This window comes from Galeopterus variegatus, unplaced genomic scaffold (assembly GCF_000696425.1).
Source record: "Galeopterus variegatus unplaced genomic scaffold, G_variegatus-3.0.2 Scaffold6970, whole genome shotgun sequence".
Taxonomy (NCBI): Eukaryota; Metazoa; Chordata; class Mammalia; order Dermoptera; family Cynocephalidae; genus Galeopterus; species Galeopterus variegatus.
In genome coordinates this window covers 42391-59063 of record NW_007733081.1, presented here as the reverse complement: position 1 = coordinate 59063, position 16673 = coordinate 42391, and the positions used below count along the sequence as shown (strand labels likewise).

The 16673-nt window shown below is 53.6% G+C and overlaps 1 protein-coding gene across 1 annotated transcript; it reads left to right on the top strand.

The window, feature by feature from the left end:
* The first annotated feature begins 10585 nt into the window (after positions 1-10585).
* Positions 10586-15598, top strand: GPR37L1 (G protein-coupled receptor 37 like 1). Its single transcript, XM_008591503.1, has 2 exons — positions 10586-11301; positions 14628-15598. The coding sequence occupies exons 1-2, from the start codon at positions 10672-10674 to the stop codon at positions 15441-15443; spliced, it is 1446 nt and encodes a 481-aa protein (XP_008589725.1). The 5' UTR covers positions 10586-10671; the 3' UTR covers positions 15444-15598.
* Positions 15599-16673: the final 1075 nt, after the last annotated feature.

The window sequence follows — 16673 nt, the reverse complement described above, 5'->3', positions numbered from 1 at the left end:
AGAAGATCCTGAGCCATCATGGGAACATCTCCCTGCCCATCTCCCCAGACGCCTTCCCAGAATCTGGAGTTGGTTTCTAGAACGTTTACCCATAAACGCTTTCATGTTGCCAGTCAGTTCAGTGGGTCTTCAGAACTGAGGAACCCCCTTTGTGGCTTTGCCAGGTCACACCAGCTGGCCCCTCAAATCATTCCTCTGGAGGGCACCATCCATTGGGCACTGGATGGCTGAGGAGTTAGGGTTTGGCCGGGTCAAGGTGAACCCACACACTGCTGGGAAAGCTACCTAAAGGGCACGTCCCACTGACCCGGAGCCAGCAGCCTGGGAGCGTCATTGCCAATACAGGGAACATTGTCCGTCTAGGCTGGCAGGAGAAGGCCCTAAAGATAAGGCAGGGCACGAACCCACCCCCATGGCAGCAAATTAGCTCCGCTCCAGGAACCCAACTGTTGTGACTCACTGACAGCCAATCAGGAGGCCCTGGGCCAGGTATCTTTTCCAGCCAGACACACCTATAGCCTGCTAGCCATCTGTTGGGCCACACCCCTGCCCCTATCATTCTAGAAAGAAATATCAATCTCTTTATACAGCCGCATGTGGAGAGCTCTTTGACTCTAATATGGAAAGAGATGCATACTGATATGCACTGAGCACAGAGACAGACACAAATGCATAAAGATGTACCTGCACAGATGAAAATCCACCCACCCTTAGTTCTGCTCCTTCCTGCCTCCGCCAAGCTCGCCACCACCTCCATTCCCCTCCACCTCCTGGGACAGAAGTTGGGAAGAGAGAAAAGGTCCAGGATATTGCAACTGACCTGAATATGTCCCTCCAATGTCCACTGGTAGCTTTCTATGAACTGTTAGGCCAAATGTGGTCTAGGAATTTTCTAATTTTTTTTCTTATCCTCAGCAAGAAACCAAACCAAACCAAACCAAACCAAACCAAAACATCAACTGGGTATCATCCATAGAGCTTCCTCTGGGAAGACTGGGCTTGAAGGAGACTGAGATGCCCCTAGAAAAGCCCTATTTTATAGATGAGGGCTGAGGCCCAGAGAGAGGGTTTCTCTATCCAGAGGGACGCTCAGGGCTCCTTATGGTTGGCAAAGGCATCTTGCCAAAATTTCAGGAGCCAGGTCAGACGTTGGTTCCATGGTTCCACACCAGAGGACTTCCAGGTATGCCCAGAGGAAGACCTGGAAAGGGGCAACGTGCTTGTATCGTCCTTCCAACCTTCCTGTCCCTCTAGGACCTGCCCCAGTGCTGGAAGAACTGGCATCTCATGTCTGTTATTAGGGAGAAACTGTTAGCTCACAGGTGCTTGCAGGAATTCAGTGCTGTGTGCCAGAAGGGACCTCAACAGAGGGAGATGGGGACAACCTGAATGTGTCACCTGTGTAATCCTAGAGTGGTCAGGAGAGATCTACAGTCACATTTTCAAGCTATCCAGATGCAAGGTGCTCATGCTACTCAGTACCCCTAGACGTGGCCTTGACTGAAGCCTGCCATACCCTCGAGCAGAGCCCTGCAGAACCAATACGACTCACCTGTATGAAGTACATGCTATGTGTCAGAGCCCGTCCTGGGTACGAGGGAGACAGGGCTGCACAAGGTGCTTATGTCCCTACTCCAGCATAGGACCCCTCTCAGCCGCCAAGGTCACAGGCCCAAATCCAGGCAAAACAATGAGTGAGTCTACTGGTGAGTCCTGCAGACCTGCAGAGACAGGAGAGAGAAAAAATGAGTCCCAGGAAGACTCAGAAGAGGGACAAGATTTGACCTCTACAGCCAAGGAGGTGGGAGGAGTTTTGTCTGTGGCTGGAAATCATTCTATTCATCCATAGGTCAAGTCTCACTCAAAATCTTGGGCAGCCAGCTCGGCCCTGCCGATTCCAGGGAACAGAGGCTGGAGTATGACTCCAGGGCTGGGTAGGTCCCAAGCGAAGCCCAGCATGGGGTTTCTGTGTCTATCTTCTTTTGGCTGGTGGCTGGTAAGGGGATCTGAATCTTTGACCTTGGTTATGTCTATCTTTAGCCTCTTTTGCATACAGGGAATTTCCTCCATCATTTACAGGGATCTCTGTCCCCCCTCTCTTTGAAGCACTCTCTGCCTGTTCTCCACTCCCAATCTGGTGCAATGGCTAAGGTGGGTGTAGAATAAACTCCTCACTGTAGGAGGGGGAGAAGAAACACTCAAACCCACCCCTTAGATGCCTGGGATCTTAGCAGCATGGACCGAGATCCCTCAGCAATCTAAGTCAGGGCCACATTGCCAAGCTGGCAGGACAGCAGGCCCATAGACCTCCCAGGGTGGGGACTTCAGGGGGGCTGCATTCTGTGAGCACAGGGTCCAGGGGCATTTGAGCAGTGCTGTTAGTGGAACCAGGGGGATGAGGCAGGCGTAATGGAGGAGGGAATAGAGGGAGAGAGGAAGGGAATTAACATTTATGTGCATTCCTGTCTCTGTGTCAGTAATGCACTACTTAAGTTATGTAATTTAATGTTTAGAGCAACGTTGGAGGTAAGTATTATTGTCCTCGTTTACAGTAAAAAAGAACTGAGGTTCAGACAGGTGAAGTGGCTTGCCCAAGGCTACACAGCTAGGAAATGAGGGAATGTGGATTGTGTGAATCCAATTTCGTGCTATGTCCAGGACAACCCACCAACTCCAACTCCAGAGAGGGGCAGAAAGAAGATGCTGCTTTTCGGGGCAGAACGACTCAGGAGTAATTTGACCCTTTCCCCTCCACATCCAACCAGCCTGCCCCCTGAAAGCTGCGCAGGCAGGTGCAGCCCAGGGAAGGGTTAACCCCTCCTCTTTGGCTCCGCACTGCATTCTTTTGTGCTGAGCGCTCTCTCGGTCTGGCAGCTTGTGTCAGGACATCAGGGCAAAAAAGCAGAAAGGACACGGCCAGGGCACCTGGCAATGAATAATCTGCTTGTCTTGGCCCTGCTGTCCTGAGGCCGTGTGGTGCGGGGTGAAGACGGGAAGATGGCAGCAAGTGTTGGGACCTTAGGGCAAGGGGCCCAGGTGAGGGGCCAGCCAGCTGGCAGCAGGCCCAAGACTCCTCTATGTCTAGAGCTTGCATCATCTCCCAGACAGTCACCACTTAACTAGAAAATGTCACAACTTTCCTCATTTCCCTCGGCTGCAGCCAAACCCATCACAGCCATAGCCTGGGGCTTGGCTGTACCCTGAGATTTTATCCCAACCCACTCCACCCTCCCCAGGGCTGCAGAACTAAGTCCCAGACTCCATAGGGCCCTCCAGCCAGCCCTCCAGCTGCCTGAGGATGAGAATCTGGTACAGCTGTCTGCAGGGAACAGCTTAATGAGCCTGGAACTGCGGGCGGAGGGGACTTGAAAGGATGCAGGGTTGTCCTCCATGGGTTTTCCAGGCTCCTCCAGCCTCACCCACCCCTGCCCCAGCTCAACTACCTGGTCTTGGGATTCTGGGGCCACACTGTCTCCTTAGTGGGGTGACATTGGGCTCTGCCCAGCACGCTGGCCCTTTCTGGAGTCAGTCTGTCCTCCCCACCAGCACCTTCCTGCCTGGAACTTTTGCCCCACTTCCTTTCTGCCAGACTACCTCCCCCACTTCCACCCAAACTCTGCTCCTGAAGAAATCCTTTATAAGACTTCTCTCTAGGAAGCCATTTTTGACTCCCCCAAGCTGACACAGTTGTCCTCAGACACTCCTGTTTTGCTGTCCTCCCTCACACACCCCACCTGTTGCAGGGCCAATCCCTACTCCTTACGTATTTGATTTTATGTCTGCTGACTGTGTCTCATACCTGGATCCTCTGTGTGTGTGTGTGTGTGTGTGTGTGTGCGTGTGTGCGTGTGTGTGTTCTGTCTTTTCCAGGGGATAGAACCAGAACCACTGGGTGGATTTTCCTTGAGTCGTATTTCTAATACGGAAGCAACTGGCACATTATTCTAGCCATCTGAAATTGGAATGTGCTGCCTTGAAAGGTAGTGATCTCTCTGTCAATGGAAGGGTTAATAACAAATGTTTTCTAGTTTAATTATGTCTCTGCCACATAATATGTTCAGTAAACATTTGTTAAACAAATACCAACATGACTTACTCCCCTCCTACATACAGTATGTATGTATCTCATAAACATGTGGGGATTTTGTTCTGATGGGGCCAGCCAGCAGGGGGTCCCGAAAGTTCAGATCCTGTAGTTATTCTGATAATGAAAGGGTCATTGCTGGGACACTCTAACCTAGAGGGCAGTCTTTAGGTAAGCAGGAGAGGACCTCCCCCTACCCTCTTTCTTAGTCTGGACTTGGAAGAGGGTACATGTCTGTAGATGAGCTGCTGGTGCTGAGTGCCAGCTAGGAGCACAGTGAGGTACTCTGGGATCTGGACAGTAGGATGACCCCTGGCAGGACAGATCTTTGGGCTCCTTGTATCTCTTGGCATCCTTGAGCCTTCCTTGTGTTTGAACACTCCAGCCTTGCCTAGCTGTGCTGTAGTATACTGAGCAATGGGTGAGATGTGTTTGGAACGTGGCATTTGCGGGGAGTGAGCTGCCATGGCTGGGATAAGAGTCACAGTGAGGCATCCCCAAGAAAAGGACATCTTGTCTTTTTTTTTTTTCCTTTTTGTCTTTTTTCGTGACCGGCAACAGATCGCAACCCTCAGTGTTGCGCCCGTACCGGACCGGGACCGGCAACGGGATCGCAACCCTCGGTGTTGCTCCCGCACCTCGCTCAGCCAGTGAGCGGCCGGTCTGTATGTGGATCCGAACCCTCGGTGGGAGCGCTGCCGCGCTTCCCAAGCGGCACACTGTGGCAGTGCGCCACCGGGCCGGCCCGGAAAGGACATCTTGGTTGAAGCTTTTCAACTGACCACCTTGGAAATTGTAAGTTTACTTAGACGTTTCCTTACTTCCCACCCCCATCAAAGGGGTTTGACACCATGTAACAGGGAGGTTTTGGTGAGTGGTTTTATGCCTCCACTTACCATTTGTTGTTCTCCCCCTCTCCCTCCTCAAACACATGTATCAATTGTCTACTGAATGCCAAGCATGGAGAACGCAGACAGGAAGACAGGACATGGGCCCTGCTCACCAGATGTTCGGTGAGTCCATGGTCTGGGAGCTCCCCAGGGCCAGTGTTCCTCCCCAGTCCCCTCCTGAAAGCACCTCCCCTAGGCTTTGCAGAGGGAGTGCTCCCCTCCCTGCCTCCCTCTCCATTTGAATGCAATGGGAATACTTTACATAGTAGCTCTCAAACTCTAGCTTGCATGAAAATCCCCTGGAGGACTTGCTGAAACAGATTACTGACCCCACCCCCAGTGTTTCTGATTTAGCAGGTCTAGGTGGAGCCTGAGAATGTGCATTTCAAATAAGTTTCCAGGGGTTGCTGATTTTGCTGATCCAGGGACCACACTTTGAGAACCACTGACTTACATTATCATAAAAGTCTTACCTTTTATTTTATTTTATTTTATTTTATTTTTTTAAAGATGACGGGTAAGGGGATCTTAACCCTTGACTTGGTGTTGTCAGCACCACGCTCACCCAGTGAGCAAACCGGCCATCCCTATATAGGATCCGAACCCGTGGCCTTGGTGTTATCAGCACCGCACTCTACCGAGTGAGCCACAGGCCGGCCCAAAGTCTTACCTTTTAAAAATGCCTTCACAATGACCACATTTTATTTTGATAGCATAGTTGTGAGACCTCAGGCCCTGGATAATTAATACTTCTTTTTTTTTTCCTGACTGATAAGGGGATCGCAACCCTCGGCTAGGTGTTGTCAGCACCACACTCAGCCAGTGAGCGCACCAGCCATCCCTATATAGGATCCGAACCCGTGGCCTTGACGCTACCAGCACTGCACCCTCCCGAGTGAGCCCCAGGGGCTGGCCCAATACTCCTTATCTTTTTATGGAGGAGAAAGTTGAAGGGCAAAGAGGTTCCTTGACCTTATGGCACCCTGTCCTTCATTATAATTTATAGTTGTGTTATTTGGGGTTTAGTTTTTTCAGTGACTGCCTCCTTCACTCAAACAGAAATTTCACAAGGGCAGAAATCATGCCAAATTGGTCACTCTGTTTCCCAGTGTCTAGGACAGTGCCTGGCACATAATAGGCACTCAACAAATACTTGTAAGATGAGTGACTGAGGGATTACTGACATCACAGAGCTAGTTAGTAGCAAAGTTGGGACCGAGTTTCATATCCCCTGACTTTTGGAAGCACACTTTCCCACTAGCAGCCCTTTACCTATCTTCCAGAGCATGACCCAAGTACACTTGGGTCCAGGAGCCCAGAGCACGGAGAATTTGCACAGCAGGATCGGGTAGGGTCAGACTTTCTACACCTCCCCTAGCCCCAGTCTGTGCCATTGCAGGCTGGTGAAGTCCCTGTTCAGGCTGGAACCCTGGCAAGGGGAAGACCGTGCCTCAAAATTTGCCCTCCCTACCTCTTCAGCTGCCTCCTGCCTCTCTGTGCTTCAATTTCCAAATTTGTGTAATGAAGATAATAATAGTACCCTACCTCATTAGGTTGCTGAGGATCAAATGAGTTAATTCTAGCCAATAGCTAATATTTATATAGTGCTTACTATGTGCCAGATATTGTCCTAATAATTTACAGAGATGAACTCACTTCATTTTCATGACAAATCTTTATTATCCCATGCTACAGATGAGAAAGCTGAGGCTCAGAGGTGAAGTACATGACCAAAGTCACACACACAGCTAGTAAGTGGCAGAGCCGGGAATTAAATCCAGGCAGTCTGGTTCCAGGGTGTGCTCTTAGCTGGAAAATGCATGGCACATGGAGTCTGCTCAGTAAAATGTGAGCAGCACTTCCACATTGGCCCACAGGTCTTTACCACATTCCATGGCAGGGGACAGCCCCAGCCTCTCTCCCACCCTGTCCTGCCTAAGTACCTTTTCTGTAGTCAGCATCAGGGAAATTCCCAGGGAGAAGAATGGGGAATTCCTGGGATCATGGAGAGATACTCCCAAGGTCTAGGAAAGTCTTTGCTTTCTGCCTGGCATGCTTCTGAACAAGGTCTTGGTGCAGAGAGGAATCTTCCTGAAGCAGGGGCAGGGGCTGAAGAGTGGGGTGAAGCACTAGGCAGATCCCACTGGCCCCCATGGTCTAGGCCCCTGGGCACCCCCCTCTCACTTTTCTTCAGATTGCCTCCTCAGACGGCCACAGGAAGTCTGTGGGCAGGGCTTGCACAGCGGGCGGCAGGTTAGGTTCCAAAAGAGTGAAGGCCTGAGGCTGGGCCCTTAGCTTCCATCACTGATCGTTTGGTTCCACCTAGTGGCCTCTGACGTTCCAACTGTCCTAACAGAGACCAGCAGAGGGGGTGCCCTTTCAGGCATTCAGTGTTTATTGAGTACCTACTTGGTGAAAGGCACGACAGGAGGTACAAGGAGGGCACACTCACGAGTGTAAGAAAAGAGCAGAGAACTCAAATTTACTGCACTCGGCTCTCCCAAGTGAGCGAACCGGCCATCCCCATATAGGGATCCAAACCCGTGGCCCTGGTGTTATCAACACCGCACTCTCCCGAGTGAGCCACGGGCTGGCCCTATTGTTTAGGACCACAAAGGATTGGTGTAGATCATCTGCAGGATCTCTTCCCATGTTAAAACTCTATAAAGCTATACAAAGGAGTGGTTAAGAATTTCAGCTTTGAGGGCCGGCCCGGTGGCGCACTGCTACAGTGCGCCACTTGGGAAGTGTGGTGGCGCTCCCGCCGAGGGTTCGGATCCCACATACAGACCGGTTCCCGCTCACTGGCTGAGCGAGGAGCGGGCGCAACACTGAGGGTTGCGATCCCATTGCCGGTCCCGGCCCGGTGCGGGCGCGACACTGAGGGTTGCGATCCGTTGCCAGACACGAAAAAAAACAAAAAGGAAAAAAAAAAAAAAAAGAATTTCAGCTTTGAAATTGGACAGACCTACATTTGGATTCCAGCTGTCACTCACCAGCTGTGTGTCCTTGGGCAAGTCACCTTTACTTCTTTGGGCCCGGGGTAATAATGTAAGGATTAAGTGATAACCATATCAAGCATTTCACACAGAGCCTGGCACTAGGTTATTGTCAGTAAGTAGCGGTGATGGTGCAGGCGGTGATGATTCTATTCACCCAAACAGCCACACCACAAGGCAGAAGGTGGCGGGTTGCAATGACAGCAGCCGAATGCCATGGGAGTCACTCCAGGGCAGGTCCTCTGGTCAGTTCTCCAGCAGAATTGGAGAAACACACTCAGAGGATGGACCACCTGATGCTTAGGGTGAGGTTTTTGTATTGCCACGTGTCTCCCACAGATTTCCCCCAACTTTTCCTGAGGATGCGAGACGTGGAGATAGGAGTGTGGCTTCCTCCCTCCTCCATGGGGGACCCGGTGGTGGTGACAATGAAAGCCGCAGTTGGCTTATCTGCCTGACTTCTGGATGACCTCTGCAGCTCTGCCGTGACGCCTTGTCTGAGGTTTGCCAGTCTTTTCCTTTTCTTCTTCCTCTCCTCTTCCTTCTCCTTTTTTCTGGGGACACAGTGTGTCAGGGCCCCTCTCTCAGGTTGGTGGCCTTCCTGGCCAGAAAGTCTTCCAGGAAAGCTGCTTCTGGGCTGTGGATTCTGCTCCCTGGAGGCCCTCGCTGCCTGGTTTCCAACCCTGGCCGAACAGTCCGGTTTCTCTCTCTAGCCTCTGAGGAGTGGGAGCAAAGCTACCTGCCCTGTCCTCACGTTATTCCGCTTTCCTCATGAGCACCCCTTCCCCTGGCTGCCTGCGAGTGTGGGGGCTCCCAGGGCCCTGACCTTCACCCTCCCCTCTACAAGCTCCACACTCTCTGGCCGTCTGATCCACCCCCACCTCCACCTCGTGCTCAGTGCCAAAGCCCCCGTATCTCCCTGTGTCTGGCTATAACTTTTCTCATGAGCAGCAGATAATTCTTTCCTGCATCTCAATACCAGTGACTCCAGGCACTTGGAGTTCCATGTGTGCAAGGCAGAGTTTTTCTCCCTCCGCACTCCACCAGGGCTCCTCGTCTTTTCTGCACAGGGGAGTGGACTCACTGTCCACCTGGTGCCTGGGATCAGCCTGGCCCTCTCCTTCCAGGGCACAGCCAGAGCTCCTCAGTGCTATGGGCTTTCTTTGAATCTGGGCCTCTCTTCATTCCCCCAGGCTGCTGCCTCCCAACAGTCTCCTCTGCCACAGCTGCCAGGACCCCAGCTGCCCATCAGGGACCCCTGTAAAATAACGTGGTTAAGGGCCGGCCCGGTGGCGCACTGCTACAGTGCGCCGCTTGGGAGCGCGGTGGTGCTCCCACCGAGGGTTCGGATCCCACATACAGACCAGCCGCTCACTGGCTGAGCGAGGTGTGGGAGCAACACTGAGGGTTGCGATCCCGTTGCCGGTCCCGGTCCGGTACGGGCGCGACACTGAGGGTTGCGATCCGTTGCCAGACACGAAAAAAGACAAAAAAAGGAAAAAAATAAAAATAAAAATAAAAAAATAACGTGGTTAAGTCATTGTTCCTCTGCTTAACAACCGTAGTACTCTCCATTGCCTCTGGGATAAAACCTAAACTCCTTGCTCCGGCATCCAAAGTCCTTCTGGTCCCTCCTCTGCTGCCCTCTCCAGGCTCTGCATCCTGAACGCTGCTGCTCTCTGCCCACACTCCCCTGACTTCCAGCCTCCATGACAGCCTTGCTGTTTTGCAGGCTCAGCACCCACTCTCCCATCACTGACCTTTGCCCATGCTGTGTCTACTGCCTGCAGCACCCTTCCTTCCTCTAATCCATCGGCTCACAGCCATTTTTCAGGATCCATTCAAATGTGCCCTTACTTGGGAGGCCTCCCAGATCCCCCCAGGCGCCTCTGGGCTCCCTCAGCCTTGTGACCCTTGTTTAGATATTTATTTCACCCTCTGGACTGAAAGCTCCTTGGTGGCAGAGATCTTTTACATTTTTGTATACTGAGTGTCTAGAGCATAGCAGGTACTGAGTAAAGATGTGTTATAGCAAATGTACCTCTGTTTCGTGTCTGGATCAGAACGGTGTTTTAAAATTTTGGTTGTTGCTGCTTTCTTTGGGGAGTTTTTGTGGTTAAAAGGCTCTGCAGTCAGATCCAGGTTCTGGGCCAGGCTCTGCTTTGTATCAGCTATGTGGCAAGTGACTGACATCTACAAACCTCATATTTCAAATCTAAAAATGGGTAATAATAGTACTTCCCATAGGGCTGTTAATTGAGAGGATTAACCAAGAAACCAGCTAAGTGCTAGGACCTAGTAAGTGTTCAATAAATGACAGTGATTGCTGTTGTTCAGTTTTGAATGCAGGAGCTGCCTCAGAATCAGGCAGAATGAGAAGACCTGTGCCCCAGTTCCAGCTCTGCTGTCACCTCACTGTGCCAGAGGTCTGGAGCAGGTGCCTCTGAGGTCCCACCGTCTGACATGCTGTGGTCCTGTGGCCTGAGAAGGAGTGTGAGGGCAGCAAAGATTGCTCTGTGTCCAGCAGAGGGCCCTGTCCAGCCCATGGCCTGCAGGGTGGGAGGGCGGGTCCACCACGCCAGCCGCCTGACTGGAGGCGGACCCAACCGGCCAGCTGCCTCTCTTGGTTCAGCCCAGCACTTGGGTCCCCTGCCCTCACCTGCTCTCCCCGGGGCAGCTGCCTCCTGCTTGTCTGGCCATGCGGTGGCTGTGGCCCCTAGCAGTCTCTCTTGCTGCATTGTTGGCTGCGGGGCTGAGCAGGGTCTCTGGGGGTGCCCTGTTGTCTTCAGGCAGGCACAGAGCCGAGGCCCCAGAGCAGCAGGGCCGATCCAAGAGAGGCACTGAGGATGAGGAGGCCAAGGGCATGCAGCAGTACGTGCCTGAGGAGTGGGCTGAGTACCCCCGGCCTATCCACCCTGCTGGCCTGCAGCCCACCAAGCCCTTGGTGGCCAGCAGCCCCAACCCAGACAAGGATAGGGACACCTCAGGCAGTGGGCGGGAGCCAAAGAGCAACCTGACGGGGACACCGGGTCAGAGGCTGCGGATCCAGAACCCCCTGTATCCAGTGACTGAGAGCTCCTACAGTGCCTATGCCATCATGCTCCTGGCCCTGGTGGTGTTTGCTGTGGGCATCGTGGGCAACCTGTCAGTCATGTGCATCGTGTGGCACAGCTACTACCTGAAGAGCGCCTGGAACTCCATCCTCGCGAGCCTGGCCCTCTGGGACTTCCTGGTCCTCTTTTTCTGCCTCCCTATTGTCATCTTCAATGAGATCACCAAGCAGAGGCTGCTGGGTGACATTTCTTGCCGGGCCGTGCCCTTCATGGAGGTGAGTGTGCATCCTGCTAGATCTGACCATGGGGCTGCAATCCAGGGAAGGGGTTCAAAGTCTCCATCAGGCCCTCGGATGTGAGCCCTGGAGCTCTGATTTGCTTCTTCTCCTCTACCCTGGGGAAGGTAGCTCTCAGGAGAGTTAGGCAGGTGGGGCAAGCAGGCAGGTGTGCAGGGCACCTGGGCTCCAGCCCCAGCTTTGTCTCCTGATTCAGGAGCAACCTCAAGGCAGATCTCCTCCTTTCTCTAGACCCTGAACCGCTCCCTCTTCTGCCTCAACCTTCCTCCATCATTCCACCCAAGAAATCACTCTGGCCTTTGTCTGTCCCCTTTTTCTCCCTTTGTGCCCACTGCAGCTGCCCTGAGCCCACTGATCCCCTTCTTTACTCCTCAATATCCTGCCTCCCTAAGCAGGGTCTGAAGGGAGATCCCACTTTCCTACAGACCCCCCAGATCAAGTCACTATTAATTCCCCATGAATACGAACACCAGAAGGAAGACCCTTTCCCCCCTGCCTTACTGTGATTTTTGCCATTGCTGCTGTCATCTCCATAGCGACCTCCTACGTCCTCTCTGAAAGGCAAGACCTAGTTCTGGGCACGGGAGTTAGCAGGGGGTTCTAGCTTCAGCTCCGCCACTGACATACTGGGTGTCATCGGGCAGGTCGCATCTCCTCTCCAATTTTCTTACCTCCCAGTTTGGGAGAGGGAAGACCAGATGGTCCTTCCAGCTGGCCTTTCTACAATTCTAAAGTATATCATTATGTTTTCACTTCTGGGAACTTCCACATTAAGATAAGCTTATGGGTGTTGAAGGATGTATAGATCACATGGAGACAGCTTAATCAAATCACTGCAAAAACATACCAGTGTATGTGCAACTTCATGAGACACAGCAAGGCCAGTGTCTCTATATAAGAACACACAATAAGCAAGCAGCCTTTTCACTTGGGGCTACATGGGGGTTAATGAGGACTGTAGTGACAGTAGCCTCCCTGTGGAGGCTGCTGTTCCTCCTGAGAATGGACGATGCTGCCTGACCTGTGTGACCTGCCTGGCTAGAGAGGGACGTTTGTTTTATTTTTTTAAAGATGACCGGTAAGAGGATCTTTTTTTTTTAAAAGATGACCGGTAAGGGGATCTCAACCCTTGACTTGGTGTTGTCAGCACCACGCTCAGCCAGTGAGCTAACTAAATGGGACCCGAACCTGGGGCCTTGGTGTTATCAGCACCGCACTCTCCCGAGTGAGCCACGGGCCGGCCCGGGAAGAGGATCTTAACCCTTGACTTGGTGTTGTCAGCACCACACTCAGCCAGTGAACTAACCGGCCATCCCTAAATGGGACCCGAACCTGGGGCCTTGGTGTTATCAGCACCGCACTCTCCCGAGTGAGCCACGGGCCGGCCCGGGAAGAGGATCTTAACCCTTGACTTGGTGTTGTCAGCACCACACTCAGCCAGTGAACTAACCGGCCATCCCTAAATGGGACCCGAACCTGGGGCCTTGGTGTTATCAGCACCACACTCTCCCGAGTGAGCCACGGGCTGGCCCAAGAGAGAGGGACATTTGGATCAGGCATTTGGACACAGGTCCTATTCCCAGCTCTGTCCCCATTTCACTGTGTATCAGTAATGATTTCAGAGATGGATAGACTCTCTGAGATTCAGCAGTTGGGGTGGTCCTTTCCTGTCCTTCTCAACCCAGAGAGACCACCTAATGTTGGCCCAAAGGTGCTCCAACTCAAAAGAAGACCCCGCAACTGGGGATAGCCTCAGCATCTTAGATATGACCTCGTGCTCACAGCCCAGGTGAGCTGAGTGGTTAGACACAGAACGTTGGAACTGGGCAGACTAGATAAGAAGCTGGGCTTTGCCCATCACTAGCTGAGTGACCTTGGTAAGTTATTTTACGTGCCTAAACCTCAATTTCCTCATCTGTAAATTAGAGATGATGATGATGATGATGACAATAATGATAATAATAATAATAATAATAGCTATCTGAATGAATTCTTGGAGGGTAAATGAGTAATGTCTATGAAGTGCTTGGAATTACAGAAGGTGGGTTTTATTTGGGAATGGTCTAAGGCACAGAGGGCAGACACATACGAACTCTTGTTTGCGTGTGGTTGATGGGACAGTGAATGCCTGGCCCTGCCTGACTGTGGGTGCCACATGGCTACACCTAATACACGGGTCTGGCCTTGGTCCTCCCAGGCCACCCCCTCCATACCTTCTGGAGGGTAGAGATGATCCACAAGGTGACGGAGAGTCCTCTCTCTAGGCTGGGTGATGGGGTAGGAGTTGGAGAACGAAATATGCCACCCCAGAGCCCTTTTATAGAGAAGATCTCAGGATGGCCCCTAGAATGGAGCAGGGGAAGGCAGCCTGGAAGAAAACTTGAAATATTTTTTGAGATGTAGGGAAAGGAGAGAGAATGGTATTTTTGTCCAAAACAAAAACTGCTCCTCTGCAGGCCTGGGCTCCACTGCCAAGAGGGGGGGCTGGGTTCTCACAAAGGACACTCGGTGGCAGTGCTAATAAGCCGGGGATTGTGCTCCCCCTGTCAGAAGATGGAAGAATCTGGGCGGGAGGGGGATCCTGCTCATCGCTGGGTGCCCGGGGGCTGCTCTTCTCCCTTTATGCTCGCTGGCACTCTCTTCCTTGCTGCTCTGGCTTCTTCCTCTTGGCTCGCAGGGTGGTTTCCTGTGTGCTCAGTGAACAGCGTGCGGGGATGGTGGGCACGGGCTGGCCCGGAGGGGGGCTGCTTCCCCACACAGCCAGGCCCCGGGCTTCTCAGGACAGGGCCAGGAGGGTAAGAGAGAGCGTGTGTGAGTGTGTGAGCCATGTTCCCCAAGGCCGCTCAGCCCACTGAGGCACACGTGGGGTGTGGGAAGACAAAGGACCTGCAAATACCCAGAACTTCCACGTCTTTGTCTCGGTTCTTCCTCAGAGATGATTTTCCAGGTCTCTAGAGAGCATCGGGGGCTGTGGGATCCAGGCCTTTCACCCCCCAGTGCGAACAGCAAAGAGACAAGGCGAAGGAGGTGGGGGCGGGTGTGGGTCCCGACGCTGCCATTCACTATGGCAAGATCCTGGGCAAGTCACCTGTCCTGCCTGAGCCTCAGTTTCTTCTTCTGTAGGGTGGTTGATTGAGGGTTTGACGACATATGTAACGTGCTTGTTGTGTAGAATATGCCCGCCAAATGGTAGTTGTTACCATTACTAGTATTTTTGTGCTTGTCACTCAATTTGGCATCTGACTATGGTGGAAACCAGGGTTTTGACCAAGTGCCTCGTTCCTACTCCACATCCCTGCCCACAGGTCTCCTCTCTGGGAGTCACAACCTTCAGCCTCTGTGCCCTGGGCATCGACCGCTTCCACGTGGCCACCAGCACCCTACCCAAGGTGAGGCCCATTGAGCGGTGCCAATCGATACTGGCCAAGCTGGCTGTCATCTGGGTGGGCTCCATGACGCTGGCCATGCCCGAGCTCCTGCTGTGGCAGCTGGCACAGGAGCCCATCCCCGCCACAGGCACTGTGGACTCATGTGTCATGAAACCCTCGGCCAGCCTTCCCGAGTCCCTCTACTCACTGGTGATGACCTACCAGAACGCCCGCATGTGGTGGTACTTCGGTTGCTACTTCTGCCTGCCCATCCTCTTCACCGTCACCTGCCAGCTGGTGACATGGCGGGTGCGGGGCCCTCTGGGGAGGAAGCCGGAGTGCCGGGCAGGCAAGCACGAGCAGTGTGAGAGCCAGCTCAACAGCACGGTGGTGGGCCTGACCGCCGTCTATGCCCTCTGCACCCTCCCCGAGAACGTCTGCAACATCGTGGTGGCCTACCTCTCCACCGAGCTGACCCGCCAGACCCTGGACCTCCTGGGCCTCATCAACCAGTTCTCCGCCTTCTTCAAGGGTGCCATCACCCCCGTGCTCCTCCTGTGCATCTGCAGGCCGCTGGGCCGGGCCTTCCTGGACTGCTGCTGCTGCTGCTGCTGTGAGGACTGCGGCGGGGCCTCGGACGCCTCGGCCACCGACGGCTCAGACAACAAGCTCAAGACCGAGGTGTCCTCGTCCATCTACTTCCACAAGCCCAGGGAGTCACCCCCGCTCCTGCCCCTGGGCACACCTTGCTGAAGCCAGGCCCGAGTGGGAAGCAGGGCACGGGAGCAGGGCTGGGGCAGGCAGGGCCACCACCTCCAGCCAGTGTCTGCTGTTCCTTTCCCCATAGGTCTTGCTTTGCTGCTCGTCCTGTGTCTAGAGAGGGACTTGGTTTGTTGAGGTTTGGGGATGTCAAAGGCGCCTCCCCAACAGGGCCTTTCCTGTTACTTGCGGGGCCCTCCAGCCCTGTCCTTTTCACTGGTGGGCGGTGATGCTTCTAGGTCCTTAGAACTGCTCAGAAATGCTCAGTCCCACCAGCTGGGAGCCAGGACGTTGCCTGCCCTCTCTTGGTTCCAGCCCGACTTCCCTCTCCCTATCATGGAACCTGACTATACCTTAGATGTGTCCTCTCCAAGCATCACCTCCCAACCCCCCATCTTGGGGCCCTGTCCTGGAATGGGGGCTCTGTGGGGGTCAGCCCAAGTTGGCTCAATACCCTGTGGACCGGATCTGTCCCAGCCCTGGATGCCTCCTGCTACTGGCGCCTTCTCTTCTTCCGGAGGATTTCTCTCCTTCCTCCTCCTTTCTCTGAGGTACCCTGGGTTTCCCTGTCCCAACTCCCCCTTGCTAGGTGCTTTTCTATAGAAGGCCCTTCTTGAAAAACAATAAATGAGGTAGAACTACCCCTGTGCCCGCTGCACTGTTTTTGACTGGCTGGTACAAGGATTGAACCCTGGACCTTGGTGTCCCGGCACCGCGCTGTAACCAGCTGAGCGGACTGGCCAGCCCTACGCTTTCTTGTGCTGTATCCCGGCAGTGCCTGGATGCACCTGGGCCTTCCTGGGGCTGGGCAGTGCCCTGGGGGATTCCTCCTGTCCACCTTGGTCCTGGCCTGTGGCTGATGTCCTACACAGAGCTGTGCCCTGGGGGCTCCAAAGGGCATTATAGCATTTGAGGGACAGAGAGGACGGCGGGTTTGGGGAGCTGGGAGGACTAAGTCATCCTGGCCCAAACCCAGTAGTCCCCATGAAGTCAAAAGACTGCAAACTTATCTCCTCTGGAGCCCCCAGCTCCGCTCCGCCCTCTCTCTACAAAGCCCCCATTCGAGGGGCCAGTGGCCTTCCCTCCCTGAGTCCCGGGGCTTCCTGTCCTCTCACTCTGAGAGCTGCTCTTGTTTAGCTTCTTAGAACAGACTGTTTTGCCTGTAGACAACTCAGCTGCCTGTCCCCTGCCTGCCCCCGCTCACCCCCGCCACACCCCCTCCCC

Excerpts from the sequence above, each read along its gene's own strand:
- GPR37L1 (XM_008591503.1), top strand. The coding sequence starts at position 10,672 with ATGCGGTGGCTGTGGCCCCTAGCAGTCTCTCTTGCTGCATTGTTGGCT. Across the intron at positions 11,302-14,627 it reads GGGCCGTGCCCTTCATGGAG|GTCTCCTCTCTGGGAGTCAC; the intron begins GTGAGTGTGCAT and ends CCCTGCCCACAG.